General features: G+C 34.0%; 1 protein-coding gene across 1 annotated transcript; it reads right to left on the minus strand.

Moving 5' to 3' along the window:
* Positions 1-5282: 5282 nt before the first annotated feature.
* On the minus strand, positions 5283-25650 carry LOC121324837 (serine palmitoyltransferase 2-like). The gene is made up of 12 exons (XM_041267049.1): positions 25350-25650; positions 22846-23040; positions 21796-21950; positions 21415-21563; positions 20572-20696; positions 20056-20149; positions 15557-15662; positions 14990-15209; positions 14523-14649; positions 7928-8063; positions 7708-7837; positions 5283-5715 (listed from the first exon to the last, which is right to left on the minus strand). The coding sequence occupies exons 1-12, from the start codon at positions 25497-25499 to the stop codon at positions 5599-5601; spliced, it is 1704 nt and encodes a 567-aa protein (XP_041122983.1). The 5' UTR covers positions 25500-25650; the 3' UTR covers positions 5283-5598.
* Positions 25651-26002: the final 352 nt, after the last annotated feature.

A 26002-nucleotide genomic window follows, 5' to 3' on the forward strand; every position in this document is an offset into this window, starting at 1 on the left:
ATATATATATATATATATATATATATATATATATATATATATATAGTGGAAGTAATGTAAACAAATAGAAAGCAATTGGTTGAAACAAATTAATAAATGACCTACTACTTAATGAAATGATTGCAGCCGAGTAAAATTCTGCATACATGCTAGACTTATGTCAGAACAGATTAAAATAGTTTGTAGTGTAAGTCAATAACTTTTGACAACCTTTTTCGACAAAACTAGATTTCTTGCAGTTACACAATTCTGTCGCATTAATAACACGTTTTGGTACAATGTAACAATGCTCACCTTTAATAAAAACTAGATCAGGCTGATGTAATTGAGTCCTATGTTTGACCACTACATTGTCCCTGAAGCTCAAATATGAGGTATTTGACCTTTTACAGGCTGTCACTGCCTGGTGAAGGGCATTCTTTCCACAAAAGAAAACCCTTCAAGAATAAATTACATGCATTTATAAATTTATTTTGCTTCCAAATAAGCACATTCCAATTTAATGGTAGTTATCCATGTAATTTGGTGTGTGTAGAACAGGTTAAAACAAAGCAGACAGATGGACACAGCACCTAAACTGATCTTTTCTAGCAGTCTTCCTCTAGCAATGACCAGTATAATGCAGAAACTGCTGTATTCAAATTACTGGCATGCACTCATTCTTTGTAATATGCAGGTATCAGCAAAATGCAGTTTCAGTACACCACGATCAATGAAATTAGAGATAAAAAATTGATTCAGTTAAGTTTAAGTCATGCAGAACTTTAAAAAACTCAACCAAAAATAGAAGTTTAAACTAAGTCAAAGTGCAAACATTTCAGCTATTGCCTTCATCAGAACACCAGTGTACTAACTAGACCTAGTCCAAAGACTAAAGGATTATTGAGTGTCTGCTACAGTAAGATTTTTAGAACTTGAATTCTAGTAAGACTTGAAAGTCATTAATCTGTCTAACCGCTTTGTCTGTCACAATAAAAACAAGCTTGGATGATAACTAATCAATTGGACCACCCTTTGATCTTTTCAGCCAAAGAAAACCTAACTTTACCAAATCCAGCTTGCTGTCTAGCTCAGCCAATACGTAAGCACAGCTGCATGACAGTGCTGATGGTCAGGTGATTGATTAAAAAAAAAAAAAAAAAAAAAAAAAATGTGCCTGTCATCTATTTGATCCACTGGCAGACACTTTACACAAATTGAAGCAAATAATGAGGGTTGAAAGCACTGTTTTGATCAAAGTGGTGCAAACTAGTTTCACAAACCCAGATTAGAATTTGTTACATAATGCTACCTTAAATAAGGTAGTCCATGATTAGTAATAATCATTGTATGTGAAACCAGCTGCAAGTTTACTAGTAGATATATGCCCAAAACATTACTGTACTTGGTAGCCCTGTTCATTTTCTTTTTTAAAAAACTTTGTAATGCCTTAAGTTTGGTTCATTGACAGAATAATTTATCTTTAGGTTAGGGATAGAGTTAATGAACAAAACACCAGTGTTGAGTTATAACAAGCAGGATTTTTGATTTTACGAGCCTGTTAACATTGTGGTTTCACACACACAAATATATATATATATAATATATATATATATATATATATATATATATATATATATATATATATATATATATATATATATATATATATATATCGCATAGCATATATACGTACATATATGCGCATACGCATGCCTTAAACAGTCCAATATATTTTATGTTATGCCAGTTTTAATTTTCTTTAACTTCGGAATTTGTACAACACACACTCTGATCCTACACTTTTGGCATGTCTATCTGAATTAGGCCAATATGGAAAATGTACGATTGTATAAAAAAAGTAAAACTGGACTCAAACAAACTAAACTAGGAATTTCTCTTGTAACTACACAACCAAAGGAGCTTAATTTCTTTCAACCTTAAAATAGGCAGGTAGGCATTTACAATTGACATTTCAACCAGAAGAAAGCAGTTTTGGCAGGTGGATTAAATGTGAATTACGTCAGCATGAGTATTGAGAGGCTGCAAGAAATAAGCATTTTCATTGTGTAATATTTACTGGCTTACCTGTCTAAAATACCACAATAAGAAGTGGAAAATATATTAAAATCCACAGGTAGACAACCACACATTTTAGCTACTCCCCTTTTTACTACTGACAAGCATTTGATGCAATCCAAGTACTTCTTCAATTGTGTAAAACACTGATGAAATCCAGGGGTGGTTTATACTGGCAGAGTATAAAATTATCAAATTGACCAATAAGTGTTATTACACTGCTGAATATATTAGCCAAAACAGTTGTCACTTGACTCATTTACTATAGTTTGACCTGCTATATGCTCTGATAAAGATAATAAATACAAATATATTTAACAAGAGATTTTATTGACATGAACCTCAGGACATTTAAGAAATTACTTAATTACACGTTTGTGATATGCCACTGTTGCAATAAAAATGTGTATGTAGTTATAACATTTACATGATATGATTACTCTGGTTGTTCATACCGAAATCAAAACTGCAACTCTTAAAAGTGAGTTAATTTACCATGTGTAGAAATAAATAAAGTATTCCTATGCAAAAGTGAATATACACCACATATTTCACATCCACTGAAAAAAACGGAATAGTGAATAATTTTAGATTGTAATTGGCAGACAACTCTATGTTGCTGTGACACTTAACCACATATGAAAAATGTATGTCTTAAAACCATTTTTGCAGATTAAATTTACCACTATAAATAATCAGCAATTCTATACTGGGCGATATGGTGCGTTGATGTGGTAAACTTACTTTCTAAACACACACATACTGTACAAAACATACAACACATCAGAACATTTTTTCATGGTGCATCATCATATTGCATGTTAGCAGAACTAGTTCAATACCCACATTTAGAATTTGAGAACAATAAAATGATAAATATGAAGTATTTGCATCCCCCCCCCCCCCCAAAAAAAAAAAAAAAAAACAATATAAACTGGTTGTTTCTGCTTCCATATACACTTACTCTCATTGGACATTATAATCTTAATGTAATAGTATATATGCATTATATTTAATAGCAAACAATTAAAAAAAACAAAAAAACATGGAAGCATCACAAGCTTATAAGAGCTTACACTAACGAATGCCATTTTATGCACAAAGCACATTCAAATATTGTTCCCATATATTCTACGCCAAGTCCATTTCAATAATTGACAAATTAAATAATTTCCTGAAAATAAATACTTGGAAATGATTATGTAAAAATATAATAACGCAAAATTAATTTTGGTCATTAAAAGTTAATTGTTAAGAAAGCAATTTGCCTAAAAAGAAACATATTACAAACTAATGTGATCTAACAATATGTACAAACAAGTGCATTACAGTATATAAAAAAAAAATTATGTATTTTAAATATAGCAACATTTAGTACTGTAGCACATCCAAAGCTGTTAAGACAAAATATGTTAATACATTACCCTCCCCCTCAAAAGAAAAAACACAAAAAATTGCAATATAAATAGCTTTCTTTTTTTTGGAGCCACTATTTTTATACTTTTTACTGCCCTAAATAGTGAAATGAAATAATTAAGGAAGCCGAGAAACAACATGGATAACAAGTAGTATATGCTTAAAAAAAACAACTTAATAAATAAGGAAGTTGATCTTTAATTTGTCATCCCCATGGTACCGGTTATTTAAAAAGGTAGTGAATTAAAGACATCTTTAGACTGGCAACGCAACAAGGCTCTACTCTCAAAATGATTTTCTCATGTTTAATTATCAAAACAATTAATACACAACCACACTTTTTTTTGGTTTTAGTTTTGTAAAATAACTAGTATTTTGCCCTCCAATATTAAGGTAAAACAATGATAATAGGACCCTGGCAACCCCCCACCAAATCCACATTTTAAACCAACCAATTTATATTTGAATTTACTTATTGGCTGTGAAAACACAACAGTATTGATTTTTGAGGAAAAATATCACAGGGGAAATTCGTACTGGTTAGTCTGAATGCTTAGTTACCAGTTGAGAGTCATAATTACTATTTTCTAATAACTGTAAAAATATATATTGATTTCAAGTAATTTATTCAGTGCAAACCTAGAACAAATCAAAACACAGCTGGGCTGACAATGGTTTGACACATTGACATTCAAACTCCTATCCCATGGTATGATGCAAACAGGTCTGTCGATTGTAACCTTTAATTTAACACCGTAATTTAAAAGTTCAGCCTGGAATGATTTACGATTTAAGAACAGATAAAAAAAATGTACTGGAGTGCAATGTGTAACTCGGCACTGTTTTACAGTAAGCTAGCAGCCTCAGTTACTACATTATTCATGCAATTTTTACAGAATACAAATGTCAGTTGTACTATGAGTGTACTCAGTCTGTCAACTTCATGCATGCAAATAGAACGTATTTGGCGCTGCCATCAATATGAAAAACAAATACTCTTGATCACTGTAAATTAAAAAAAAAGGAATGAATCCACATAAAATATGCAGATTCAGACATGAGCCATTTACATTCACAAGAAAGTGAATGCATGTAGTTTAATACACGGACCTACAAAATACAAATTCTTCCAATAAAAAGGAATGATAGAAATCTTTTTTTTTTTTTTTTTTAGAAAAAAGCAAAAGATATTAGTTTAGTGCAAGCATATCAAAATTGCAAAATTAACAATAAGCAATAGGGGAGATTAATATCCCGGTTTAACAGAAAACCTATATATTTTACACACACACACAACAGATTTTCACTTGTGGCTGCCCTATCCCCAAATATCTTCACAAAGATTTCAATTCAATTAAACAATAGATCTTTGGACATCGATAAAAGTCACTTATCATATTTACTTTAAGTTTAGAGAAAGTGTATTTCTGTGTTTAAGTAAAATGGCTTTTAGATACCGTTTTTGAATTCATGTGGGAACTCAGAGGAGTTGAGAAGTTTATCAGACCTACTCAAAACGCAATAAAGGGGCACAAAATTAAGATGTTTAGGTACATAAAGCAAGTACTACAACTTGCTAAAGTGAGTTTGTTTCACTGAAAACTGACACTTCTAAACAAAGTAACAATACTAATAATTTATTACCATAAATATATATATATATATATATATATATATATATATATATATATATATATATATATATATATATATATATAATATATAGAACGGGTATCTATATATATATATATAAGTGTCATATATCTTCGGGTGTTGTCTCCATACACACTGTATATAGTATAATTTCAGAAGCCCACAACAGAGGTTCCAACATGTAATATTGCACCTAAATGTAATAAAAATTTAACAAATCAGCACACAAACTGAAGTACAGACAAATGTTCAAAGGCACATAACAATATTGAAAAAGCAGTATGCCACAATTAAGAGTAAAGGGTAAAATAAATCTTACACTGTAAAATGAAAAGACATACATAATTCAGGTTACACCGCTATGCTTCATTAGCTCAATGTGGTTAAATATATTCGTCTTTAGAGTGGTTCTGTGTCATTTAATTAAACTTCAGACTTGCAGTGTATTTTTGGTTACTTTTGAAGGTTTTTTCATTCTTCATTTTCTTCATATGTAGTCTCAAAGGGTCGATCCAGCAAAGGAACCAATGAGTGTCGAGAATACTTCAGTTGCAATAGGTCACCTACTTCACTTATCATTCTTAAAGCCTAGAAGACAAACATTTGAAAACAGAATAGATTACTTAATACAATAACTTATGATAAAACAGGTAGTACAAACAAATAAGATATGCACATTTACTAAGAATGTACCACTGGCAAACAAGCGAAATCAGAATAACTAATTAGAGCAAAAACAGTAGATTATACTTCTCTTATGAGTTTATAACATCACTGGAAACCCTTGATAACATTACAGCCATATTTTGCCAACTGGGTGTGTTTTATTCCTTAAATTATTTTAAGGAATACCACTGTTTACATAAAATTAGACTATCTCAAAATTTAAAAGACAGTACTGTGCAAATAATCCATCTTCTGATGCCTCATGATTTTTATTTCATGGAATAATTACTGAAGTTATTTTAGTGTTTAGATTTAGATCGGTTGCTCCAATTTTTATATGTGACAGCTACATGAAAATGTCATGTTGCAATACAGATTTCCTAGAACAAGAGAATTAAAACAAAACTCAGTTTTTGTTAGATAGCCACAAGGTAAGTGAAAGAATCAGTATTTCATGACATAGCAGAATACATTTTAAACATGGTAGGACAGCAATACGTTTAGTGTGATACTGTGCAACATGAGTACACGAGTTGAAGACGTATGAAGTGTTTTAAGTGTGCTTTGCTGTGAGGATCACTGGCCTATTTTCACAGCAAACTCAAGGCGATTTTGAGAACACTAAAACTTAGTAGAACCAATAGTCTGTAGGACATAATATTAAAACTATAACCTAATCAGCATACAACTACCACAAAGTTATATAGTTAATGTTTCAGTATGAAGCCTCACAGTATTCTAAAGCCTTCATCAGAATGTTTTATCTATTGTAAATGAGGTCCAGCTTTTCTATGGTACAGTGGTAATTGCAATGTTATTTAAGTACAGCATGTCTTTAATCCAGTCTATCATTCCTGTGAAAGCTACTCAAAGTTCTTAACTGTGGTGCCGACCACTACATTTAATGATATCTTTACAAATTAGGGAATTCTTCTTTGAAAAACTTACAAACCACACTGAAACTGAAGTTATGGTTTAACTTTTCAGCCTAATGCCAAACTATAGCTGACTGAAACTAAACTGCTTGTACTACAGAGGACACCTTTTGTATTGCATTACCACACACCATGTGGAAGCAATTTGGATTTTTTTGGTGTAAATAAAATGTTAACCGTTTCATGAACTTAGGCTTGTAATAAAAACTCTTATTTAAAACTGAGGTGTCATATGACTGCTTAGACAACAAAGACAATTCTATTCTTGAGCAAGACTTTATGGAAAGTGTAATATACTTTTCATCACCACTAGTAACCATCCTTAGGGAGGTAGATTATTAGATATTTTACTTTGATCTCCTACCAACACGGTCACATATGGAAGTTTCATTTAAAGCAAATCTCTGAAAGTCACAGCTTAAATCGCCCTATCACGCACATGTTAAATTAAGAATTTAATCGTTCTTGCAAACTAAACTTTTCAGTTCTAAAGTTTGATTCCAGTTTACAGAAATAAATGCAGCAAAGCCTCACATATCCAAAATACCATTTTAATATGTTAATTTCCCAGTTTTTCTTTAAAAAAACAAACAAAAAAAAAGACACCACACACACAGACCACACCACACCCCTTCCAAACAGTCCACATTAACCTCACTTATTTATCATCCTTGCTTTATGTCTACTTTGGTATTTTAAACTTTGGTTAGAATGTCTGGGATCTGCGATACCAGTTAGCATCACGGACTACCTTATCGAAGGCACCATTAGATAGTCCAAGGTTAGTACAAATCAAGATCTGTGAAACCATCCATAGAAGCTGCTGCTACTTCCTGGTACGACTGGTATCACTTTTTAAAGGAATTTATTAGATAACAGTACAATCTACAGCCTTGCACTACATGCTGATTTTCAAGCATTTATGTGTTTTACTACTGGGGGCAAAATAGTCTGTCTTAATTAAAAAGCATTAACTTACAGTATCAAGCATCTCTTTGGTGTGAGCCGCAGACAAACAAAACCTGGCCCGGGACTCAATTATTGGCGTGGCAGGAAAACCCACAACCACTACTCCAATATTTCTCTTCAACATTTCCCTCCCAAATGCACTAGAAAAGACAAGAAAAAAAAAAAGAATCAGTATGGTCATCTACAAATGGATTTTCATAAACAAAAAAATAAAATTTAAAAAAACAAACCCAATTTTTGCAGGCATGTACAACATCAAAGGCACCACAGGGGAATCACTATTTCCATAAATAATGAATCCCATCTCCTGAAGTTTTCTTCTGAAATACCTAGTGTTTTCTGCAAGCTGTTGGATGCGGTCTCGGCCTGAAAACAAGCAACAGAACAAAAATCGCATTGTAGTTTTGTATCTTTTGAAATGTACAGAACCCATTTAAAATCATGTTGTTTTCTCACACCAATAACTGTTCATTCCTGAATTAGTGGTATTCACTTCTCAGCAAGTTAATAAGGAGCTAGTCCAGAACTTGCAGAGGAATGAAATATTTCTTAAACAGACTACTATATTAGGCAGCACATTATATTCCATTTGCTCTGTACAAGGAGCACAATTACAAGAACCAAGGAACAGGTCTGCTTATACAGCACCCAAGAAACAAGTGTGTGCAAAGCAAATACTGTTTCGCAGATTTCCTACAGTTATGACAACACTTTAGCTTACGGGTTAAACTGGGGCATTGATATTGAAGTACTTTCACTACTACTCCACAACTTGTACAAATCTTAGAACAGAAAAAAGAAGCAAGGAGTAAATAACATGTCTTCTATGCTGATTGCATAGCACAGTTAATGGACATCCACATGAGGTGGCATTAATGGCACTTTCAACATCACAAGTGAGTTTCCACCAACATATCTGTCAACTACATGTTTTTACAAGAGAGATGGTCCCATTTAATGTGATTCAGACATTTTACAGAATGCTGTAAGCCCATCAATATCTACAATTGCAAAATGGAATATTTTAAGTTAATTAAACAGCAATATATATAATATATATACACACACACACACACGTAAAACCACAAGCATCTTGTTTTAAATACATAAAAGACAGACACACCCACCAAAAGAAATGAAGTACCGACTAAACTTATTACTAGTTAAATTTTTATGGAGTTACCCACAAGTAACCAGATGTCCCAAGATAATTATGTTTGGGCTTTACACCAGAGGTTCAATGTTCCACCTATTTTAAACATGAAGTTTAATCACATTGTGCCCTTGCCACACACAAGCCTTTGGCGTCAGGATTCTGTTCAGCTGCCTACACAACAGGCGGAGCGGCAGGTACAGTTACAACTCTTAAATCCTCACAGCACATTTACAGTTCGGAGAATGACAGTCTTGTTTAAATGTGTATACTGGAGTGCCCTTTTAAAATGTTACCTTTAATAAGCATTCCATGCATGTTAAAAAGACAAGCTCAAAGGAATTCCCTTTTCTTAATTTTGCTCACCGTGGCCTACCCAGACACTGAATGTGAATTAAGTATTGCAATATATGCACACAAGTTAAAATAATAAATACATAAATCACAAAACGAGACTTAAGTGGTCCAATTCACAATCGCAGAGAAATGTAACCTTTACCACAAAGCAGAGAGTAAAATAATATTTTTAAAAACATTTCAAAACAAAGTTTTATACATTCAGTAAAACAAAATTTCCCCCTCCAAAAGGTTATATGATCTGCTATAAGAAATAGGGGATAATACAAAAAAAAAAAAAAACACAAATGATTCGACTGGCTGTGAAATTTTAATCTTTTTTACAATCCCCATGTAAATGGCTACTGACAAATATACTCAGCTGCAGAAGTCATGGCCAGGTCATCCCTTTGGTGACTGAAAATGAAACCTCCCCAATCTGTAATCTTACACGGCTCATTTCACTTGTGAATGTTCCCCAGCGAACCAGTGAAACTGGGCCCAGCAAGTAACTATCTGAATGTTATCTTGCATTGTGAAGTGAACCCTCAAAAGGCCCCTCCTGTTGATTTGTGGTTACTATTGAACTTTCAAAAGATAAATGGACATTCAGAATTAGAGCAAAACAAACACCATTACATACTGTATGAGAATGGATTCACACCAACATATCTAACTGATACATAGCAGAAAATTATGCTTGGATGTAAGCAACTATGGCTAGCAATATTTCTCTCAAGATTATTCTACTGCAACGTAACTGAATTTTGAATCCAATATGTAATACTATTAAAATAACTAAACAAGTATGAAAGGTGTAGAGGAACTGCAATAATTGTTTTGAATGAAAAATACCCTTATATACAAACATGACGGAACCACATTTTTTACTTTTTCTTCATAGTGTTTTCCAGCATCATAAACAGAGCACCAAATTAAACAAAATGGATATGAAAGCAATATTTGTGTTACTGTCATAGAAATCCACACTCCAATTTCAAAATCTTTAGTCACACTGACTGTACATCTTCTAGGAAAAGCGTGGACTCCAAAGTAAATCTTTCTGGGGTACACTTTCAAAACTATTCACAATGCACATTCTTAACTCATTCCAGACACAAACTTGAGATTTAGAGTGAAAAGGGCTTAAAGAGCTTCCAGATGTAGAGGCCATATCCCTTTCAAACGAAAGTTTACACCAACTTCCTTTTCATCTACCAGGAGATAATTACAACAGCTTCTGAGGAGGGCAGAAGGAACAGTTATCACTCCATCTGGAAGGGTTCTTACGGTCTGGACAGGATATAGAGCGCCACCGATTTTGCTGAAATTAATTGGCTAACTGTTTTGTGATAAAAACACCCCCAGAGGTTGTATAGCCTCTGTGTTTTAGGGTCAGGCAAATTGTTTTTTGACAGATTATCAGGAAATGAAGAATAAGGAATGTTGGGTGTGGAGTGCATCAGTAGCCCTTAACAGTTTTCAATACCTTTGTAAAATAAAATAATCCATATTACTCGCATCCTGTTGTGCTACATACCCATGTAGATGCAAGAACAAATGTCATGTCAGTAAAGTGCTGTACACGATTTCCTTACAGTTCAAAAGTAAAAAAATAAGTCACTCAGTTTTTTTTCAGCCTTCGATGTAAAACCCTAGCAATTGGAAGGACACATTTTAAAATAATTTACTATTTAATGGAAATTGGACAAATTATTTTGTTAAATGTTTTCAGAATTGTTCAACATAGATACACATGCTATGTTGGTGCAATTTTAAAGACCTACTGTCAACCATTCTACATAATAAAACTTCACATAATAAACATACATACATAATAAAAATTTAAATCATCTTTAAATATTTCATATTTTTGTATCAAATTCAGTACCTATATTGGTCTTGTCATTAAAGTCTGCAATGCATTGCAGTCAAACATGAAATACGGGTGTTGATATGTTCAAATGCTAGGATTATATAATGGTTTGATGAAAGGTTATATTTTGGCACCATGAAACAAACTGATTGAACAATAATATGGACTAAAAATCTGTTAGCTTAAATAAAGATCATATGGGCATGTACTCAAAATGTACTCCCTGCCAATTCACCAGTTAAAAAAATAAAACAAATGCAGGACCCTTCAGCTTGGAAGCATGTCCTTGCTTTGAATCTTCATTCAAACAAGTAGACAAATACAAGAAATGCAGCTCGTTGAATCCCTAAGGACATTATCACAACCTAGAATCTTTGTGAAAAACAGGGTCAGACATCTTTGGCACAAATCCAACAGCAAGGACAGTTAAGGTGTTCAAAGATTCCAATATAGCAGCGAGTCACTTAGACCACAGATGCATGCCTTCATCTTGCAGGTTAAATGAAACCAAAGTAAACATAGGCTTAACACCTAAAACATGTGTACTACACTAGAGACTCTGAGAATGTCAACATACACTACTGAGACTAATGGGGACTATTTGCAAAATCTGTACAAAGAACACAAGGTAAAAAATAACAAAAGATGTTGGCAAGCACACTTAACTAAATGACCCACATTTCCTTTTCACCTTCTTGTTTAAAGAATTTAAAGAATTCTCATTACATTAACGGGGAATTTGGAGTATTTTTACTGAAAGGATGGTAGGAAGTTACTGTCTTAAGAGCAAGTATGAGTGCTTTAGCTTCAAGGTGAAACTCTCTTTGCTTAAGACATTACAACTGGGATAAACAAGTATATTAGTAATATACATCCAATGCCTTAGGTGTTAATGCAACATTACCGCCATCACCACCACTACTATGAAAAAGTGGATCTAAGTCCACAGTGTGAGTAATGATGATATAAAATACATACACTCATTCATATTCAGTATGAAATATATATATATTTATATAAGTAATATATATATATATATATAATATAATATCATATATATATATATTAATATCCTGATATAGATAATCTATATATAGTGTGGGTGTCTGCAGTATATATATATATACACACACACACACACAAGATTTGAGGACAAAAAACAAAGCAATTATAAAATCATGATGTCATTGGCTTCCGAGTTATTGGGTTGTGGTGATGGCAGCTTTGCAAAAAAAAAAAAACAAACACACGGCAGTATCTCAACGTGTTAAGTCTATCGTCTGTAAAACAAATAGACACAGTAGTCTGACAAATCACATTTGACACCTTTTGCAACACATATAAAGACCTGGGTGTGACTGAGACCTCATGAAGTGCTGCATCTCAAAAGCATAATTAGAAATCAGGTATTAGAAGTGGTGTAATGGTCTGGGGCATATTAAGCTGGCACCATATTGCAGTGTCAGGTGACATCAAATGCATTCCTCTCTAGAACAACTTTTCACAATATTCATTGTAATACTTCCAAATACCACATGACACACTGAAGCAGTCATTTGGGCCAAAAATGGTCCTACCCACTATTATGCCCATTCTCAATTTCTTTTTGGCTAGTTAGTGTAGATTAGTGTTTATTAGGATAAAGATCTCAGTTAGTCAACAATTCTATTAAGAGGAAAGGCACACATTTGTTGTTATTTACATTTTATACATTTTGTTTATTAAAAAAAAAAAAAAAAGGTTAAGTAAAAAAGAAAACCTTTCCTTGCAAATATCTATGAAAACCCCCTGCCAGGTTCTTCTTGTAGAGGCTGAAATGTGCTTAAAGGGGTGTTAGTACCCCTGGGAATACACAGGAAATCCACTTTATGCCCCCCAACGCTGTTTGTTTTTCTTAATGTCCCACATTAACAGTATAAAAACATACTCTAATGACCTCAGTCTCTACTGATACTTAAGTGCTAATTTAACATGTAATTATTTCAATGAACATAAAAACCCATTCCATTCTCTTTAATTTCCCAAGCTGTTTAACGACTTTCTGGTGCATGTTCTGGTGCTCATACATTTACAAAATAGCAGCTGGTAGCATTATTTCTGGTTTCAAAACTTCAAAAGAATGACACTTATATCTAAACTCCCCAGTAATGTTGTTGAAGCTGACACCCTGGGATCCTTCAAGAAGCTGCTTGATGAGATTCTGGGATCAATAAGCTATTAACAACCAAACGAGCAAGATGGGCCGAATGCCCTCCTCCTCGTTAGTAAACTTATGTTCTTATGTTCTAACTAAATGAATCAAGGTTTGAATGATCTGGTCTAACAGTTTGGCACAAACTATTTATTAAGTACTGTATACATTGATCACTTGAGCAAACCTATAATTAACACCTACAATTAAACAGCTGAAGGTAAATTACTAGATTCATGGTCTAAAGTTTCGCACCAAAATAAAAAAAAAAAAAAAAAAAAAAAAAAAAAGATTCCCCGAGAAGCCAGCAAAACAAGGCACCAAAGTTTAACTGTAATGAAAAAAAAAAAACATTTCATAGCAGAACAGGGGTCGTTAAAGCAAGAAAGTGGAAAAAAAAAGTATTAGACTTTTTCAAGTTTCTAGTGCCACCTTGTGTTTGTTGCATAACATTGACATTTGAAGGATAATTGTTCTTAAAAAAATAAACACATTATATATTTCTCAATTCCATATTTAGTTTTTTAAAAATTAAGTTAAAACACCTAGGTTTCTGGCATCTAAAAAAGCAAGTTTAACAGTAAGACATCAAGAAAAAGGTCAAAGATAGGACTAGGGATTTCTTAGAAAGCTACTGTACATTAACTTTTTTCCTTCAAAAAGCAAACCGTAACTACAGCAGATTAATTTAAAATTAATTAATTCTGGAAATATCTAAATATACCCAATGTACTATTGAACATATTACAATTATTGTAAATAGTTGTAACCAGACAATTTATCAAACCATGTGGCTTCCGGAGTAAGTTAAAACTACGGCTGGGTGTACAGTATTAGGCAAACTTATTGAAGTTTTACAGGCCTAGTCCAATGTAGTTACTAGTAATTATACTTGTCAAATACACACGTTTAGATTAAGACATAAGCATGCCAGGTAGCCATTTCATATAGGAGTTCCAGGGCAAGTGCACCCAACACTTTATCGAAAGATCTATGGGTGAACGTTATTATACTGCTGCAATGTAAGGTCTGTGAAACAAATAGTCCCACAGATATTCAATTTCTTAAACGTCTGCAGACAGGCACAAATATATATACTATAAAACCACCCCTTCACAAGACACGCTTAATGACTCATTTGTTTTTTTTTTTTAGGAGGGTGACCATAAAATTCAAGTTTACATAAAGCATAAAATATTTAATTTGTTTGTTCTATTAGCGTGGACAATCCACATCTTTTAAACCCACCAATTTAGTTTCTAAACTTACCAAATGTCGTGCCGTCTTCTCCCATTATACATTTCATTGAAGTAATGATTTGCTCTACAACAGGGGGTGACATTGAAGTGGCATACACAGCACTATGAGAGTGTGTAAAAAGGTAGTCTATAAGTTCCTAAACAAAAAAACAAAACAAAAACTGATGGATAATGAAGGAAATACTTTGTGCTGAAATGTTTATTTACCAATGCAACGCTTTACATTTCCACAACAGGGAGTTAAGTAAACATTATTGCTGGCTATGAAAGGTTTGTACTTGATAAGCACAAATGTGCATATTAAGCACGTCAAGTAAAGAAATAATGTTTTGTGGATGTCTGGCAAAACAATAACGGTTTCAGTTCAAAGACTGTATATACCCACAGGCTGTTTAATGAAATATCCTGCACCAAAATGCTTAAACCAAGGTAATGTGCTTCCGATATTTATTTTTTTTAAAGTAGCATCTCATTTACCTTTTTTCCACCAATGTATCCACCAGCAGACCCAAAGCTTTTTGTGAAAGTTCCCATCATGATGTCTACATCCTTGGGGTCCAATCCAAAATACTCAACCACACCTTTACCAGAAGGTCCCAGAGCTCCAATGCTGTGGGCCTCATCAAGGTAAAGAAATGCTTTGTACTTCTTTTTCAAAGCAATCACCTCAGGCAAACGGATAATGGAGCCTTCCATGCTATAAAATGAAAAACAATTTTGAAATTAAAGTTAACATTTACAAGCTAGGATAAAAACAAAAAAACACGTACACACAGGATCGGCTGTCACCGGTCGGGCTATCTGACATTAGTACCACTATCTCTGGCTGCCAGCAATTCATAAACAGGAGAAAAATGAATAAAAGCTAGAGTCAGACTCAAGACTTAATACTAAAATTCAAATTGTCATACCCTACAGTAATACTTGTTAAATCAAACTCCTTGGTTAAACAAAACATACATTAACTCCATTAATATATACAGTGTAGTTTATTTTAAATATCTTGTTTAAAAAGAGACAGTTTAAACTCCTTAAATACTGTACCTGTAGATCCCTTCAACCAATATAAGAATCTTTTTCCATGGTCTGTGCGTGCGGGGCTGCCCATGAACAATTGCATCCCTTAGCATTTTCTCCAGACTTTGCATATCTACAGATAAAAAAAAAAAAAAGAGACAGACAAAACTCACTATTATTCTATCTATATGCAACTAATACAGCTAGACTTCAGTGTCCGTTAAGCAATTTTTTAGAAAACTGAAACAAAAACAGTATAATTACAGGGTATATAAGGAATAAGGCTGTGTGATATACTCAAATATGCATTGCGTTGCAAGGCGAAGCACAGCAAAAATGTTTTATTAACAAAGCCATTTTTATTAAATATCCTTCCGCCTAAAACTGAGTTAAGAAAAATGTTCCATATAGCTTTTAAAAAACAAAACAAAAACTAAATATTAATTTAAAAAAAAAAAAAGAAGGATGTTGAATTGAACATTGCCATTGAAAGTGCAGTTTTTGTTTTATTTGATTCGTTATACTTGCAAATCTTGGTATGTTCATTACATTTTAAAGTAAAATATTACTGGCCATTTTCATCATGCCAGCACAAATGAGTCTGCCTTTAAAATATGCAGACCCTGACAGTGACAGGAGGTATCCATACCAGATTTGTGCTGCTGCTTCAGTGGCAAGAAAGACGTTATTTGCATTATGGAATACTCAATAACTTACTTTACTGACTTTGCAGTTTGCGGTTGGACAAAGTGGAGAACAACTGGGCCAGTGTTAAACAATTTAAAACAATGCAGGGCACAGCAGAAGAGATGATACAATTGTACCTGGACACATTTACGTGGAGAAAGGTACGGCAGCAATTGTTGAGATACATTTATAAATACTCTGCATCAGACCACACAGCTGCTCAGGGGTGGGACCTGTGGCAGCAGGTTGGGCAGGGGATGCAACCAACCAGAGAAGAACGGACAGATACGGGGGCAGCAGCAACAAAACATCTATTGCAGCACTAAAGTCACTTTTAAGAGTTATCCAAATATCTTTAAAACTCTTAAACTGTTCCTCATGGCATAACCCTTGCTATTATCATTCACCTGTGAAGTTGCATCAGGCCCTTATTACTTTGGCCACATCCAAGTGCAGTTTTGTATTGTGTGCAATTTCAAAAAGCTTGCACCCTGTATCTAGATCACATATAAGGCACAGTAAATGTTACTGCTGTGACTACTTGTATTTCACCCCTATCTGTTAAACACTTTATAGGTGCTTTATCTTTATCTATTTTATGGACAGCAGCATCCATGCTCCCCTGTATTACCTGTGGATTTTAACATACAAGTATCTTATTTTGCAAGTGATTTTAAAGGCTTTTTAATAAAAAGTAAAATTACATCATAAACCCCATTAACTACCTTACTGTTACCTTTGAAAGCATGAAATTCACCAAATCTGTGCTGGCAGGCTCTGGTTTTAATGTTGTTCTATAGTTACCTCTCCATTTTTAAACACAGATTTAATCAATTTGCTTATTGTGCATGTTAAACGGATCTGCCTGCAAGGTCAAACTCACCTCCTTTTTTAAATACAACTATTTGAAAATCTTGTGATTTTGTGAATGTAGTACAATGCACAATTCAATGCAAAGACATTACAGAACCCCCCAAAATTATATCAACCTTCGTTTTTCACAGCTGTAAGCAGACAAACATGACTACTTACATGGTTAATATGACCTTTTTTCACCATATAGTGGAAGTAAGATTTATTAATTTGACAGCTTTGTTCCAGTCCTCTTTAAATTTACCAACCCATATATAACCAATTCATCTATTTAAACATCTTGGAGGGCACAGGATTTATATTTATGTAAATACACATCCAGCTTATCTTATGTATTAACTCCCCCCCCCCCCCCATTTGATCTTAACTGATTTTTTTTTTTCTTGTTCATGCCTATGCTCTATTTCTCTCTGTTTCTGGGTCATTCCTTCAGCCTTTCTGAAATTAGACTTGTTTAGAGAAAAGCTTACATTTAGCAGTATTGTTTTTGAAAGATATCCTTGTCAAACATTACTGACAAAAATATATTTTACATTTAAATGGGATATGAAGAAAATGACAAATTCTGAAAAAGAGCTACATAAATCAAGTATGATGCATCCATATTTATACATGCAATAAGCCCCAACAGGGTGTCTGTATACATGTCAAATATACAGACGCCTCCAACCCTCAAAGTCTGTATAGTCAGCGTATTTTTTTCTGTTTTGCTATATTCCAGTTCCTTTAACTGTTCTTCAGCCAAATAGGCATGTCTACTTATTACTTTTGGGATTTTTTTGCTGGTAATTGGTCACTCAGTTTTACAGCTACTGTACATCTGTAACTATAAACAAGATAGCTACCAGTACTTCAATTCTGTGAGGTAGCACTGTGATTTTGAATATGTGACGAGGCTCCAACTGACAGTATCCATCCAATATTGCTTGTTTCACGTTCCAGTGCCAGCCCTGGATTATATATCACAGATGCCAACTTCTGAAAGGAAAAAGCAGAAACACATGCAGACCAAAGCAAAGCAGAATATTTATTTATTTTTGTTTTGTTTTTAAGGTCAGTTGCTGGCTGCCAGCCCTAGAAATTAAAAGGTTCTTAGGCTCTGGCAAGCCAATTACCTAATTGTTCCTGTTAAATCTTTAATTTGGGTAATTGTAAACACATAGCATTCAGAAATTTAAAAAACCCAATAAATACTACAAAACTGATTTTTATAAATTTGGAATTCTATTCTGCATTTAAGTATTAGTAATGAAGAGTGTTTTAGGATCCATAAGTGCAGTCAAACCTGGATTAAAATATTCAACCTCAAAACTTAAAAATAACACCTCAAAAGATTGAACAATTTTCTATCTACATTTTTACTACTCTGCAACTATCAAAAGACAAAATGCTGTGTAATATCCAATAATTAATTCATTGTTTAAAGCGAGTTTAACCTCAAAACCCATTTGCACAAACATACAGTAATGGGAGTGTCAGATTTACTGCTGGTGTTTCGTAACTATGAGAGCGATACTGTCAGGATGCCCACCATGTTTCACAGAGAAGTCTGTCTGGCAGTATTCACAGTAGACATGAGATTCAGGACACTACTTTTAATGAATGACCAGTCTGTGGTAAATTCCTCTCTATTTCTGATAAGCAATAAATATACAATATACAGTGCCTACATAGACATAAAATTAGTCTGTCTATACAAGTAGGAAAAAAAGGAAAATTCATCTGAATATTATCATGGTTTTCACTACATCAGGTTCAAGTTTTAATCATGTAGTTCGTTAAGCTTCACAGCACATACAATTATAAAACAAAAATGTTTGTTTTGCACATCATTTGGTGTGGTTTCTATTTTTACATACCTTTTAAAAAATAACGTTTAACATTGAAAAAGACTGTGTGCAATGTGCATCTGTTGCTTCTGCTGTGGTACGTTTGTAGTTATTCAGTTTGTCTGTCTACATATTAGTCTGCTAAAACAAGTTGTACATGTTTGATGCCTTTCTGGAACGCAGGTCATCCCAAAGTACATTTTTGTATGCAGAAAATGATTATTACAGCAAGAGTTGTGAGTTTCCAAAACTGGTAAACATTGACGCATTTAATTTCACCGAATACAGTTGTCTTCAAATAGTAGAATGGCCTCAAACACTTCTCTGTTGTGCTAAGATAACTCACTTGACTTGGGTCAAAGACCTGACAGGGATTGAAAAATGCAGCTGCAGGTTGACAAAACCAGGCAGTAAAGTTGCACTGCATGTATGTTTTTTTTTCCAGTGATTTAAAGTGTGAACGGCTCCATTGCAAAGCAAGGCAACTGAGCGAATTCAACATCATTAGCTAAACTGTGAAAAAAGCATTTTTTTTTTTGAGGGGGTTAAGGTGGAATTTTAAGTTGTATTGGTAAAGTTCAATGTCCTCTACTAAAACCATGGAATCTGTGACCACTGACTTAACCTCAGCCTTACTGACAGACAATCAAGTAAACGTGCGATTGATAGCATGGCGACCTTTGTGCAGCGGTTTCTGAAGGACCCATAAACTGGCTACTAACAACCTGGCTGACATACTAAAAGCTTCGAGTTAAAATGACAAACTGTCAGTGAAATACAGTATTAAGAACAATTAATTTGTTCAAAAAAAATTAACAGGAACACACATGGTATTGAAATATTATATCAAACGTTCACCGAGATACCATCACTTATTTAACAAATAATCATAGTATTACACCCCTTCGATGTAGCAGAACAAAATAGTACCTGATATAGCCAAATTGATAGATTAGATTATATTTTTTACAGTAAAAAGGGATTTGGCTGCTTCATGTTAACATAAAACAAAAACATAACAAGATATTGTGCCTATGGGGAACTGTCCAATCCAAACATGGAAATCTTCCTGAAAACTTATTCATTCTTACTTTGTAATGCTAACTTATACTGACACACAATTAGTACTGCACTTACTGTTATGTTTAAATACCCGGATAGTTGCTCCCGATAACCGTGCTCCTACCACCAATGATGCATGGTTCAGCTCATCACTCAAGATAAGGCAGCCCTGTAGAGAGTGAATACAGCCTTAAAATTAAAATCAGTACGAAGTCCAGAAATAGTCCATAAAAATCTACTTTAAATGGATGATATATACTTTAACTTAGGCGCTCACAATAAAACTCCATAACAAAATGTCTTCATCTAAAAGGTAGCTGTAGAACCCCACACTTCCGGGGTTTGGCAACTGGACTACTCAGTATCTTAACAAATAGAATAAATGATAAACAGGATGTGGTGGGAAACATTAGTCATTGTAGGTCAAAACATTAGACCATTCACCTTAAATACAAAAGTTCAATAATGCATGCATAGATTCTTATACTTTTAGGTTTTGCACTAGATTTTGAAAGGATATTAAAAGCCTACATTTAGTACCCCAGTCCCCTCCCTCACAAAATACAAAAACAGCAACACTGTTCTCCAAACCTTGCCGACAAGAGCTGGAATGTTCATGGAATTAGTTGCAAATCCCATCCCAAATGCCATAGCTGCCTCAACACCCAGGAATCTGGCTACTAATTTCTCCAGCTCTTCATGTTTATCTAGGTTACCTGAAGACATTTAAAAAAAAGAGCAGCAGTATTAGGAGGTTAAAAGACAAAGCTGTGCATTTGTTTTTGATTTTTTTGGGTAATTCACAGACTCAACATTTGATAATTATTTAGAAATCAATTCTATTTTAAACCACTGTTAATATACACCATTACCTTGTAGAAAAAATGCCTTAGTGTTCATTTTTCAGATGCTTGAATAAAACTAGACAGACATTTTTGCTTATTTTGATCTCTACTACAGTATTCTCCATAGTATCTGTAGTGACGGATTGTTTTTTTTTCATCTTAAACAAGTTAAAATTCATACAGTACAGAAATCAAAAGCTACAGTGTATTATGACAGATTCTCTGACAATGCAGCAATCTGATTGTTTGGAAGTGTTATGATGTTGTATAATATAAAATATTATTCTTATTTGTCCTGAATGCATGTTGAAAATGTTTTGTTTACTTACCCTGCCATTATGCAAACTACATAAATCAGTAAAAAGGGTATTGTGATATTGACAACTGAATACAAAACTGACACCAGCCCGAGCACCTGCGATTTGACATTTACAACCAGGAAATTGGAAGGGGTAATACGAAAGCATGAGAAAATCTGAGAAAATCCATTAGCCCTTCTTAAAACAATCCTTTCAGTACACACGTTCCTTGGTTCTTTACATTTATGCACAGCACCGTTATGTAGTACTTTTACTACAGCAGGACTTACCCATCTCTCGTCTAGTGCTGCTCACTCCAACCCCATATTTCATAGTCACATCTGCAGCAGCATCTGCACATAGCCCGTGGTTCTCAGCAAATCCCAGATAATTGTAAGAACCCATGTTAATGACATCTTTTACAACTTTCCCTGTGTACCTGGAAACAACAAACTGAATTACATTGTGTATTTTTATATAAACTTTTATACCTAAACTTTGTTCTTTTACAACAAGCTGGCAGTGGGGTCCTTAATGACTTAAACAGCAGTGCATCCGATTACTGCCGCTCTTTACGCTATATATATATATTAAACTTAGCTGAGGTTTCCAACTCTGTTTTAAATCACTGAAATAAACAAAAGTATATGTATAGATTAGTTAAAACCTACTTGAAGGTCCAATTGTAGTCATAGGATACTCTGTCCATGACATCAAATTTTGCCCCAGGAACACTACAGATAGGTCTGTTCCAGCTGTCTCGAATTCGCATGTACAGGTTTCTTGTGTAAAAATTTTCAAAATCCTGATAAAGTGGGACAAAGTCCTGAAACAAAAACAAAACAAAAAGACTATAGCAAACGTTTTGTTGGTGGCCAGCAATTACCAGTAATTCAGGTTTTACTGTAATGTTAGTCACATGGTAGCATACAGTAGCAGCACCCTGAAAGTACACAAAAACGTTACAAAAATGTGCACTGTTCTGTTAAGTTTCCTTCCTTTTTAAAATGATTCAGTCATTTACAGCACACATCTTTGTTTCCCAATTCAAGCAAAGCCATTGTATTACAGATCCCACACAAACACATCCGATGGAGGGGGCAGGGATACAAAATAAAGGGGTAAATACATCAGATCATAGACTAGTCTGCCTCTGATCCTGTGTCCCTTATAATGCTACTTGCACCAACTGGCATGCAAACATGCATTCTGTGGTTTAATGGACAGCTTGTGGACTGTAGTTCAATCAATTTCCACCTAAAAGTTAAATATTAATTGACTGAGGTCAAAAGGTTTTGTAGGAGTCAAGATGTTGACCTTGCATTGCATATCACAGCAAAAGGCAAGTTCTGAAGCGGCACACTGGGAAACTACATATTTAAGGACGACAGTGACTTCTTCAAGATGAACCTACTGTGCATGGGTAAGAAATCACTAGGACAATGTTTCACCCTTTTTACAAAAAAAAAGAATTTCAAAGCATTCAAATATCTGGGTAAAAACTGCTTTCCACCCACATAACATAATACAAGAGTTTCAGTTCAATACAATGTGGCACTTTTCACAATCGTCATATCAAAAAATCCTGAAAAAAAGTATTTTCATTTGTGGCATTTCACCACATTACAGACTTCATACATGTACTATGGAGTGGGCAATTCACCTGCAAGCTGACCATATTACAGCTTAAGCATACTGTAATACAAGAACAAGAGTTTCACCTTTTGCTCCTCTCGTTCAGTTGCATTTTGACACTTCTCTATCTTCCACTCTCTCAAGAAATCCCGCAGATATCCAAAAAGTGTGAGAATACCATAACCCATGTACGTGAGAACCGCAACTAGCATAGGGGTTTCTTCAAAGACTTCATTAAATGGTCTTTTATACAATCCTCCATTGTGTGCAACGTGGTAGATCTATTAAAAAAAGGTTATTTTTTCATTAGAAAGCAATAATGAATCATGACATAAGTAGCTTATTGTACAGAGCCATTATAAACCTAAGAGTCAAAACCTATAGAAGATAAACAATAAAATTGGCTGTATTTAATCAGTGACAAAAACATAATTTACAAATAACAATAAATAAGTATTCATCCTCCTTTTTCACATATTTAAAATGAGTAATGAGTCTTTCAGGAAAATTGTTAATTGATAAGATGCGATATTTACAGAATGTCTTTGACAGAAGACCCATTGTACAAACCTCAGGAGGCAATTAAGTGTCAAGCTGGGAAATGCAAAATATGAATTAGTTCAGTTTGAAAAATGCATTCATGCCCTGCTTAACTTATTTTATCCAAAGCATTCAAGAAAAGCATTCACTGTGGAGAAATTATGCAATCAGGCCATGTGATAGCAATATTATTATTATTATTATTATTGACTACATGATACATCCCATCAAATTTCTTTAAGAACATTAATTTCATAAATTGTAGTACTCTCAATTGTACTGTGGTGTAATTTTATCCCTGGTAAATCCTACAGTCCTCTATCAAATCTACTAAAGCAGTCAAACAAAATTAATTGCTTCACAAAAGCATGTGACTAGTCATGCCTCATTTGAAAATATCTCACTATTAATTAGTGATAACTTTGCACACTATAGTAAAATTGTATTTTATAACTGTCTAGTACCTATGTTAATTGATTTCACTGTAATTAAAAACTTTGTTAAAAAAAATAGATAGTTGAAGATCCTGTTAGTAAAGTTTGGTTAAAATACCAACAATAATTTGCTTTTCCTAATTTGCAAAAAAGCATCCTTGGTGAATAACTCTGTTATAAACTTTGCATTAAATGACTTAATATATATTTACTGCCTTTCATTTATTTTATTTTTTAGATAAACTTGCTGAGGTGTCTAGATCTAGAGAGACTCTTTCCTGCTTAACTGAAAGACGAGCTCCTGACATAAGTAGCCTCTCTCAAGTAGTTTTGTGATGTAGGCAAATGTAGAGGGGGCTATACTGCGAAAGTAAACTACATTGCACCAGATTTCAACACATGCTTCTATAGGCGAACAGCATGAGAGGCTACTGAATAATTCTGCCATGCCACCTACTGTATGCAACATTTTCTACCAATAAATTATAGCCCATAAGGTCCTGCAGGAAAAAAAAAAGTATATTATATATATACACACACACACACTAAGTCACCTCTCCAGAAATTTTGGGACTGTTTAATTTGTTACCATAATTGTCAACAGATAACACTTTGCAGCATAAACTTAAAATATATCAACTTTCATAAACCCTGAGATATTTCTATAATCTAATTTGAGTTGTTTTGTGTAATCTATTATATTCCAAGAGGCAAATTACCAACATGAAACATTTCTTAAATAATGCCCTATTCACATACACTTAAAACTCTTGATGTAACAGGTCAATTAGCATACCATAATACTTTAACTACCTAAATGCTATCACCATTTAAAGTGGAAAGTCTCTTTGAAACAAAGTTGTCAAAATCCTGAACATAAACAATAGTTTAAATGTTTCCATCTTACATAATCAAAACATAGCCAGAGGAATGGTGCCTCCTTAGCACTTGTGGAGTAATTAAACTGCCTTGTACTTATACCACAGATTACAATTAAATTTATTTGGACGACTTCAATCAATTTCCTTGCCTTTTATTATCAAAAGAATGGGGTGGTCGTATGTTGCTTTAGTGTTACAAACCATGAATTCGCTTTCACACAAACATCTTAACATTACCAAACTGAGTAAGAATAACTGAAAATGTTTTGGGAGATTTTCAAATTATGTCTGTGGTTATGAAAAAGTTAAGATATACTGTAGTCTGCCATGTTCAACAGTTGCTAGATGGGCCTCACTAATTGCTAACCAAAAACATTCACCACACCACTGTGACATACTTAAAGCAAACACACACCATCTACTATTCAACAGCCTGCGGTCCAACAGAGAAATACACCCGCCTAGATTATTTAAATGTTGGACAACTAAAATATTTCAAACACTCGATTATTTGTTGTTTAAAAAGCACTATAAAAAATAACTACCAATTCTTAACCGATCCATCAATAACATCAGCCATTACATATTGACTTAAAACTAAGAAATCAAGTTTTGGACACTGAAACGTTTCACACAATGTTTATATAAAATTATAATTACAAAAAACATTAATGTTCTGAATGAGTGTGCGCATTTCGGTGTCAGCAGCTCAAAGGAAACTGGGCCTGGCCTCACCTTCTCCTCGGGATAACAGTGTTGTTTCTGGTAGAGGTAATGGTTCTTGACACAGCCGTTCTTCCCCGGTTTCACCCCGTTTGAAGCGCCGTAACATCTATCGCCGTTAGACAGCTTTTTCACCGAGCTTTCCGTCATTCTTATCAACATATGAAAGAATATTGAAATGTGTTTTTTTTTTTTTTTTTTAAGAATTACAGGATACAGCCGTATCACAAACACGGAAACCACTACGAAATGCAAACAGACACCCCTCCAACTCCAACAATACCGGAAATCATCGCCCTAGAAACGGCCTATACCCAATCAGATTTTTTATTCCCCCCTTCTCTGACTTTGCGCCGATTCACTGAAAGGGAGGTGCCTGGTGCGGTTTCGACTAAATAGGGAGTGATGGAAGGCAACGTCAGTAGATGAACTGTAGTAACCTTACTTTTTGCTAGCGTGCTTATGCTAAACCTGCGCTTCACAAAAGAAAGATTTCCCCTTTTCCACCTTAACTCGAACTACTGTGGCAGCAGAGTTTTGCGTGGAATGTAAATTATATATTTTACGTGACATCCAGTTGACATAGCCAAAGAATATTCTCCAATGAAAAATACACAGTACCAAATACTGTATATTTCAGGTATGAACTACCAGAATGTATTTTT

Source organism: Polyodon spathula, chromosome 12 (genome assembly GCF_017654505.1).
Source record: "Polyodon spathula isolate WHYD16114869_AA chromosome 12, ASM1765450v1, whole genome shotgun sequence".
NCBI classification, from domain to species: Eukaryota; Metazoa; Chordata; class Actinopteri; order Acipenseriformes; family Polyodontidae; genus Polyodon; species Polyodon spathula.

Excerpts from the sequence above, each read along its gene's own strand:
- LOC121324837 (XM_041267049.1), bottom strand. The coding sequence starts at position 25,499 with ATGTTGATAAGAATGACGGAAAGCTCGGTGAAAAAGCTGTCTAACGGC. Across the intron at positions 21,564-21,795 it reads GACTACAATTGGACCTTCAA|GTACACAGGGAAAGTTGTAA; the intron begins GTAGGTTTTAAC and ends TGTTGTTTCCAG. Across the intron at positions 14,650-14,989 it reads GATACATTGGTGGAAAAAAG|GAACTTATAGACTACCTTTT; the intron begins GTAAATGAGATG and ends TTTTTTGTTTAG.